This window comes from Sinocyclocheilus grahami, unplaced genomic scaffold, assembly GCF_001515645.1.
Source record: "Sinocyclocheilus grahami isolate Dianchi unplaced genomic scaffold, SAMN03320097.WGS_v1.1 scaffold120.1, whole genome shotgun sequence".
In the NCBI taxonomy this organism is placed as follows: Eukaryota; Metazoa; Chordata; class Actinopteri; order Cypriniformes; family Cyprinidae; genus Sinocyclocheilus; species Sinocyclocheilus grahami.
In genome coordinates, this window is record NW_015505299.1 from 466,735 (window position 1) to 476,426 (window position 9,692).

Here is a 9,692-nt window from a genome sequence, read left to right on the forward strand (position 1 = left end):
AGGTGTCATGTCAGTCTTATGCACACCCCTTCAAGTAAAGTGTAACCATAATTTCATGTTTTTATTTATTTATTTTTTGTTTGTTTTTTAATTTAATGCAAAATATTGTAGGGGGAGACTGTCCCAAGACATCCCCAGTCCCCCCATCCGGTGTAAAAATAAGTATTTTTTGTAGTATTTTGAATTTGGAAGTAAGCAGTATTCTGAATATCACTGGCTATTGGAATGTGGTTAAAATAAAAAATTAAAATAATAATTTTTTAAAAATTATGTCCTGTTTCAGCAACACTTTCTTAAAGTACAGAAAATTTAAAGTTATAGAGCTGAAAAGGTATTGCATAGGAATGAGCAGATGTTTATGTGTGTGTGTGCGCGCGTTTTTGTGACAAATGAGGACATACATTTGTATAATGACAAAGGTATGACAGGTATTACAAGGAGAAGGTGACTTTTCAGGACATTACCCCATGTCCCCACTTTTCAAAACGCTTATAAATCACACAGAATGGAGTGTATTGAAAATCTGAAATGGCACAAAGTCTCCTGTGAGGGGTAGGTTTAGGGGTAGGGTTGGTGTAGGGCAACAGCACATACAGTTTGTACAGTATAAAAACCATTACGCCTATGGGATGTCCCCACTTTTCACAAAAACAAACCTGTGTGTGTGTGTGTGTGTGTGTGTGTGTGTGTGTGTTGTGGAGGACGGCATGCAGAATGAACTGAAGACTGGATCACACAAACACATACAGACACACGGTCAACCAATGATTACGACCTCTTTTCATAAATGCCAGCTTGAAAAATAGCAAATGTTTAAAGGACGAATGCAAGCACATGTGGCACTGAGGTTTAGAATTTTGTGCTTACTTTCTGGTGGGACTCTGTCTTTATGAGGACATCCAGACAGGCTGCGATGATGCGGGTACAAACCCGTCACATGACCTGTGCCGTCACAACCAGGCGCTGGACACCGACTCTCTTTTTTCCCTGACCGTGAGGAATCTGAACACACACACAAACACACACATAGGATTAATCACTGATTCATTTGTTTATAGATAAATATGCAAGTGATCTAATAAAGTTTGGTCCTCATTGCAGCTTATTCTGTCCAAGAACTGCCCACTACACAATAACACTGACCGAAAGGCAGCAACTGAGGACGAATAAACCTGAAATCACTGATATGAAAATGACAGACCAGCAAAAAACTAAATATTTTTATCAGTGCAAATGTACAGTATTTAGTTTTGACCTTCCAAAAATACTAAGCACGTTAAATTTTTGATCAGAATATATTTGAGGATTGTTTCCTCAGTTGTTTCCATGTGCCTCAAGATCTAATTCCATGAACCTAGAAATGATTTGATCCTGGTATTCCCAGGGCATTTGATACTTTGATACTTTAATATTTACTCAAAGAATCATTGCAAATGTAACAAACAATTCCAGTAAAATATACATATAAGTTCAAACTTTAATGCCTACTAAATTGAATTGATTACTAGCATAGAATTTACTTTTAAAAAACTTTGCCTAAACTAACTTATTGAATGTAAAAATTACATTTGTTTTTTTCCATAGTATTTACTTCACCACAGAATAATTGTTATCAGTTTAATCTGTGTTACAAACTTTATGAATATACACTACCGTTCAAAACTTGGCAGTATTATTAAAAAGAAAAACATTTTGTAAAAATTCTTTTATTGATCAAGGATGCATTAAAATGATCAAAAGTGACAGTAAAGACATTCATAATGTTAAAATAAATGTATAGTTCAAATTAATGTTAATGTTTCTTGAGCAGCAGATCAGCATATTAGAATGATTTCTGAAGGATCATGTAACACTGAAGACTTGAGTAATGATGCTGAAAATTCAGCTTTGCATCATAGAAATAAATTACATTTTAAAATATATTACAATAGGAAACAGTTATTTTGAATTGCAATTTGAATGGTAGTGTAGTTGTGACCTTTTGTCCTTGTTAGTGTTAGTGTAGTTTGTACAGGCAGTGGCTGTCCTGAACCTGGATCTGTATAGTCACTGCAGAGGGCATCTCTTCCAGATTGGCTATGTTTCAAACAGAGAGAGAGAGTGAGTGAGCGAGCGAGTGAGTATGCTACTGTTACCACTGATTAAAATTTTAAGGATGGAGTAACCTGGTATCGGGCATCATGTTGCCTCCTGTCTCAAAGTAAGCTCAAAACAGACAGGAATAGCATGAGATCACACGAAAAGATGTGGGCTCATTTTTGGTGAGATTGAAAATAGAATGCAGAGCTACTCACATTTTTGTGCTTAAAACTGTATACAAAACCCCCCATGCAGCAAAATACTGAAGTGCACATCCACTGGACACTTTAAAAATCCATAAGGTCATGGGACAGGATTTATGAATGTCAGTAAAGCGACGCATATATAGATCATACTTTTTTTGTAACGATCACAAAGCAATTACCTGTTCAAATGAAGTACCTAATCAGAGAGTATGCGATTTCGGAAGCAACCTAAACATTGCAGAGAATTGTTCACTGACTGCCACAGCTGTAGATACTTTACAGTGCCTTACTATGTTAGTCAACACATCAAAATAAGTGTACTTTAAAGCATGAAAAAAATATATATTAACACATAATTATGTAAAATGTCAATTTTATTTTGCAGCCATTTCAAAAAGAGAGAAAACAAACGAGAGGGAGAGAGCACAGCTGAGCCGAGGTGGAATACATATTAGAAAGTGCTGGATATTGATTGTGGCTCCGGACAAGCCATGCTTTGCATAGCAAATGGCCCCCATTACCATAGCGTCTGTGGATAATTAATGTGCAGTCAGTGGTCCTGTCGTTTGTTATTGGTCATACTGATACTGTTCAATTTCCATCTCCGCCTCGTGCCTTCTTTAAGGAAGAGCTCCTTCCATAACTGTCAGGCCTCCACACTTTTTATAAATCATAATGCCCCCTGGTTAGGCAGCGTCTGCCGCTATCTCTGCCGCGGCAAGATGTTATCGCGGTGTAATGGCTGAGCGTCCCTCATTATTCTGCCATTAGAGAGATAGTGTCCGCCATGCATGCTGGCCAAACATCCTTTCATGTGTGCTGTCAGCCCTTCCTCATCTTGAGAACAGCGGATGAAAATTCTCATGGTTTTTTTTAAAGGGGTCCTATTATGCGTTTTCAATTTTTTCAACTTTAGTTAGTCTGTAATGTTGCTGTTTGAGCATTAAAAAGATCTGAAAAGTTACAACGCTCAAAGTCCAATTCAAAAGGAGATATTTTATTTAACAGAAATCACTTTTCAAAAATTACAACGAACGACTCGTTTGGACTCCAACGCATATTTTCCGGGATTTGTGACATCACAAATATCGACGAATAGGACGAGACTTGGTTGAACTGTACTAGAGAAGGCAACGAGTGTTATCACTATGTCAGAGACACGCTAGCTTTCCCAAGGCAGACGAACTTAGAGTGGTTACAATCATCCGGGTTTAAATTGCGTTCAAATTTATTTGATTTTGATGCAATATTTACACTGAAGCTCGCAGGCGGCTATGGTAAGGGGGGCATGACATTTCCCGACCAGGCGCCGAGTGCTGCCAATCACAACACACACTGGCCCAGCCAACCAATCACAGCACACACTGGCCCAGCCAACCAATCACAGCACATATCGTATTTCAGAAGGTGGGCCTTCATTTGATTCAGGAACGATTCAAGCTGTTCATGCCAGACTGAGGAGAGAGGTGTTGTAATAATGTAAAATATGTGAAAAATAATGTGTTTTTCGAACAACCTAGTATGAGAGCCTGTTCTAGTACACCCCCAAAACAAAATCAAGACTTTGTAAAAGAGCATAATAGGACCCCTTTAAGGGTTTGTTCACCCAAAAATTGCACTTCTGACATAATTTACTGGTCTTGGTCTCGAGACCATTTTTTGAAGGTCTTGCTATCAACTGCATTTGTACTCTTTCTCAGAATAAGAGGACTTTGGATTCCTTTTTCAAGACTAGTCAAGACCTTAACTGCCGGGCACTTAATTGCTGGTGCATTGTCTGACTTGTTTGTTAACATCATTACTGTGACTGGATGTAAAACTTCCTGCTTCATATGCAATAAGTAATTTATTTAATTTGTTACTGTTTTGCTGGGCCAGAAATAAAAGGTGCTGTATGTCTTTTTTTTTTTTGACTGTACTAAAGCATAAAAACACCTAAATAATTTTGCCAATATTTAGGAAACATGCTAAGTTCACAGACTTGTTTCTCTGAGAATCAATGCCACATCCAGTTATTTTACTTTGAAATTTGTGTTCTGCGTCGAAATGTCTGTTTTTGTTTTGGTCTGTGTGACTCTACCCACTGCCATTGTACCCAATAGTATTTCAACACCCAGGGTTGCCAGTTGGTGAAGAAAACAGCGTATTGCAGCCATGGAGGCCAGCAAATGAACTGGGTCAGAGTCTGCAGATTCTACCTGACATAAAAAGCCCTGGAATCCATTGAAAATGTTCTAGGAAAAACAACTCTCTCCAATATTTTGGATTTGGACTGCAGTACCTATTTCAAATGCTAGCTCTCAATGTTACATACTGTACCTTTAACAGGGGATTATGTCATATATGTCACCAAAAGCTGCTTTGAACAATTATGTTGAATAAATTATTCTGTGACCACCTACTTTTGTTTCATGTATAAATGTATAATTAATCATATTTAAAATTGTATATTTTGTTGAATAAAGATTGTTAAGTTAATTTCAGCTTCCTAATGTTTTTATTTGTTTGCTTATAGAAACCAAAGGAAAGTTCCTACACATAAAATTTACCTCTGCAATGATGTTTTATTATTTTATCAAGACATTTCTCAGGCAGTAAATATGGATCTTTCAGCTTAATTTGAGAAGTGCTGTTCTAGTCTTGGTTTTGACTCAGTCTTAACCTGCCTTGGTCTTGCCTTTTGGTTTCAACCCTTCAAAGTCTTCGCCTGGTCTTGATCTACCGGTTACTTATGTAACCTCGGTTTCCTGAGATAAGAGAATGAGCGTTGCGTTAATCACGCTATGGGGAACATCCTCATAGCGCGACAGCCTACACAACACTCCTTCCCTTATCTTAAGGAACCAAGGCTACCTAAGTAGCTGGAGTGTTCCCTTTCGAACGGTCTCTCCCGTTGCGTTAATCACGCTATGGGGAACACATCCAATCGCTATAAGCAAGTGCAGAATGAAGCCGCTCTGCAAGCCCAGCCCCAGAACACCCATACTTAGGGCTCTCCTGTAAGTATGAGCTAATTATGAGACCCGACCGAGGACTACATAACATAACCTTCCCCACTTACAAAAGGGTATTAGGTAGATTAAGCGGACAAAATCCATGCCTGCAGGGCAAGGACATCCAAGTTATAAAATCTGGTGAATGTAGATGGCCGCACATATATCACCAATATAAATTCTGCTGGACCAAGCCCAGGAGGAGGCCATCCCTCTGGTGGAGTGGGCTCTCACTCCCGCTGATGCATAAGCCAGGGCTATAGCAACCACTATCCAGCGAGTTAGTCTCTGCTTTGTGACCAGCAGCCCTTTAGAGCAGCCTCCGAAGCATACAAAGAGCTGCTCTGAGTGCCGAAATGGACCAGAGCGCACAACATACACTTTGTCCAACAGCTCTTGCATAAAAGTTAGCACGTAGGACACGTCACTAGAGAACGAGTCATCATTCCGTGCTGCACACCAGTAAGAAAAGACAGACCATTTAAGAGCATAGAGACTTCTTGTAGACGGAGCTCTAAAAAATGTCTTCTGAGGCAAAGAGGTCCACCTCTGCCCTCACAAAGACCAGACCAGATCATTTGAACCATTTGGGGATGTAGTCTCCATTCTCCTGGAGCTAAATTTCCCCTGGACATCATGTCTGCTCCCTGGTTCAGTCTGTCCAGTACATGAACTGCTCTTAGTGAGAGGAGTTTGCCCTGTGCTCCCTGTTGGGATCAAGGAATAGCGGCTGAAAAAGCCCGACTTGCTGCTCGCTAGAGGAACTGCTTCTATGGCTCCCTTTGCAAGCAGTGTTTGCACTTCAGACCGGAGAATGTGAGTATCGTTGTCCCGTACCAAAGTTTGAATAATACCTCTGAAGCAAGGCAGCCTGTGAGCAAACTGAGGCGGGTAACCTCGTTCTATGATGTTTAGAACCCAACTTGACACAAGCTTTCCAAACCTGAAGCCAAATGGCAAGTGGTCTGAGTTTGTCGAGGGGCAGTTCACCACACGGGGGCAGGGAACTGTCATTCGTGGTAATGAGGAGAGAAGAAATGCACTTTTGAGTATGTGGGTCTGCTATCACAGCGGTAGTTTGTTTGGGCAGGTGCTGAATGGGGAGGACGAGCCCAACTTGAATAGAGCTTCCATCGTGTTGAGGGGAGGGATGGAGAGCGGGTACAAGACTTCTTCGAGGGAGTTCTGGCCTCAGCGAGAACTGACCCTCTCCTCTTCCTCTCTGCATTTGGAATAGGATTGCTTCTGAAGCTCAGGGTCCAAAATCACTCTGGGGCGGGGAACCTGACGCCTAGGAAACAAGTAGCGTTTTGCTGTCCTGGGGCGCTGCTGAAGCCCAGGCTCAGACTTAGGTTGGGGCTGAGGTGGCACCGGTTTGACAGGCTGCTGAGCAACTTGTAACAGCCGCCGCACTGGAGCACTTTGGCAGGAAGTGAAGCATTACCTGCGATGACTTCTGTGCCACTGTAAACCAGTCGGCAAACCCTTCCACAGCAGGGCCAAACAGTTATTTGGGAGAGACTGGCAAGTCTAGGAAGGCAACCTTGTCAGCATCCCTGATCTCGGTTAGAATCAGCCAAAGGTGGCGCTCCAGCACCACCAATTTGGCCATGGCCTTGCCAATCGCCTGCGCAGTGGCCTTAGTAGCGCTCAGAGCCAAGTCAGTTGCTTTGCGCAGCTCTTTGAAGAACTCTGGCCGGACTCGTCCATTAAGCGCTGAGCCAGCCCCTGAATAAGCCCTGTTCGCTAGGACTGACGTGGTCCTGCAGGGTTTAGATGGGTGCACTGCATAGGCTTTTAATCCCAGGGCCGATGGAAGGCACATATGCTCAGCTTCCAGAGGGGGGAGCTTGCTGTAACCTCGTTCTTCAGTGCAGTCAACAATGCTGAGAGCGGCAGAAGTGGAGGGATTAACATGCACCGAGTAGGGGGCACATCACATCCCGGTGAGTTCCTCGTGAACTGCCAGAAGGAATGGGGCAGGCCGCTGGCGGGAGGATTGTTGACGGCGCCCTTTCAGGAACCACTCATCTAGGAGGCCGTGGACAGCTCTTCCGGAGCCGACCAAGCCAGGCCGAGATCCTCCACAGCCTTGGTTAGAACGTGGATCAGCTCGCGGTCCATGCTGGGGCGTGTTGTTTGTGTCATAGGAAGGGTGTCGGGGTCTTCGCCAGAACACGCCCACTCTTCTGCATCTGAAGCCACGTGTGAAGAACACTGGTGAATCAAGGCATTGAGGGGAGATTGAAGCATGCAGGACCTGAGCCGGCGTGATTTCACTCGAGCCCAGTGTTTGAGCCTGGCTACTCCGTTGTTTCTTCCTCCAATGTAAGGGGGGAAGTGGGAGAGCAAGCCGGGGAGGACCGCCTTCATGAAAGAAAGCGATCCGCGAGCGGAGAAGGGCGAGACTTATGTTCTCGCAGTGAGAACATTCCACCTCGGTGATCGCAGCCTCTGCGTGGGCGCTGCCCAGACAGACGACGCACTCACCATGCCCATCTGCATCGTGCAGGGAACCCCTGGGAGCCACACTCGTGGCGTGACATTTGCAAAAACGCCACAGTGGAAATTTGCTCAGAAAATATGCTCTTTTTAAAAGCTGGATGGTCACAGGGGAAGGCGGCAAGCTTCTTCCGCTGCCGGTGGCTTCTTCTCACGGCGGTGAGCTTATGTCCTCTCTTCTCTTCAGCTTCTTGCTTGCAGAGTCAGCGAGGAGATGATCTTCATCACTAAAGGAGAAAATTTTGACAAAATGGCAGTTAGAGCTGACTTATATAGCAGTCAGCTCCACCCCTTTTAGCGAATTGAAACGCCATTGGTTCGTGCAGCTACATGAACGTGATCAAATCAGGCTTCAGTATCAGAGTAAACAGGAGTTTCCCCATAGTGTGATTAACGCAACCGTTCGAAAGGGAACTACATATAGTGACCATCACTGTCATAATTTTGAATCAGTATTGTTATAATTAGTATAGTTATAGTAAACTAAAACAAAAAAATTTAAATGGAAAACATAAAAACTGATTCTAAATATTAATAAAAAACTATAATAGTATCTCAGTGATTCTAAATTAACACTGAACTAACCATTTTCAAATGTCTGCTTTATGTTTATGAATTATTCTCTTTGAAAACTGATCTTTTATGCTTGTAAGAGTAACAAGTCAGAGTACCATTTTCACCGTTTTGGGGATAAAATAATCTGTCAATCTAGCTCCTCTGTCCCTGGAGAAAAAGAAATAAACCAGGAATCTCACTAAAACCTCTGAATATGCACCACTGATTCATTTCCCAGTATGTTTCTCCAGCGCCACAGCTATATTTCCAAGCTAAGCTCCTTTCTGGGTTTATAAAGAGGCAGCGTGAGCACAGACTGTGTCCCTGGGATAAGATTTGCTGTTCTTCCAGCCATACAGATCGCCATTACTTATAGCTGACAAGCTTAGCCTGTGATGTGGCCATGCTGGCCTGTTTGAACAACATTAAGCCACTGCTGTTTGCACTGCAGGCATGGAGATGTTTGAAATAGCTTGTCCCAGGGGTCAGAACGGGACCCCTCTCAGAGCAAAGGAACACAGAAGAGCACTGAACCTTTCCACTCAAACTGACCTATCTACTCTAGGAATGTTAAAGGAGTAGGATGATATCACATTACATTTAGTCATTTAGCAAATGCTTTTATCCAAAGCGACTTACAAATGAGGACAATGGAAGCAATCAAAATCAACAAAAGAGCAATGATATACAAGTGCTATAACCAGTCTCAGTTAGCTTAACGCAGTACACATAGCAAGGTATTTTTTAAATAATATAATAAATAAAAAGAAAACAGATAGAATAGAAAACGAATAGAGCAAGCTAGTGTAAGAGGTATTTTTTGCTTTTGTTAATTGTATAATAAATGAAAAGAAAACGGATAGAATACAAAAAGATTAGAAAGCAAGTGTTAGTTTTTTTATTTTTTAAGAAAACAAGCAGCAAATGAATAGAGTGCAAGTCTAAAAGGGACAAGTGTATTTTTTAAAAGAATATAATTAGAATAGAGAGTGCTAGAGTTAGAGGCTCAAATAAAGATGGAAGAGATGTGTTTTTAGCCGATTCTTGAAGATGGCTAAGGACTCAGCTGCTTGGATTGAGTTGGGCAGGTCATTCCACCAGGAGGGAACATTTAAACATCCGTAAAAGTGATTTTGTGCTTCTTTTGGATGGCACAATAAAGCAACATTCACTTGCAGAACGCAAGCTTCTAGAAGGCATATAAGTCTGAAGTAATGAATTTAGGTAAAGGGGTGCAGAGCCAGTGGTGGTTTTGTAGGCAAACATCATTACCTTGAATTTTATGCGAGCAGCCATTGGTAGCCAGTGCAAATTGATAAACAGAGGTGTGACGTGCATTCTTTTTGGCTCATTAAAA

General features: G+C 42.0%; 1 protein-coding gene across 1 annotated transcript in view; it reads right to left on the reverse strand.

The window, feature by feature from the left end:
• Window positions 1-9,692, reverse strand: part of LOC107589778 (myelin transcription factor 1-like protein) — a 71,226-nt gene that overhangs the window by 54,102 nt on the left and 7,432 nt on the right. Inside the window, exon 4 of the mRNA XM_016278307.1 lies at window positions 868-1,002. Within this exon, the coding sequence (XP_016133793.1) occupies window positions 868-1,002 (135 nt within the window). The remainder of the gene's footprint in view (window positions 1-867; window positions 1,003-9,692) is intronic.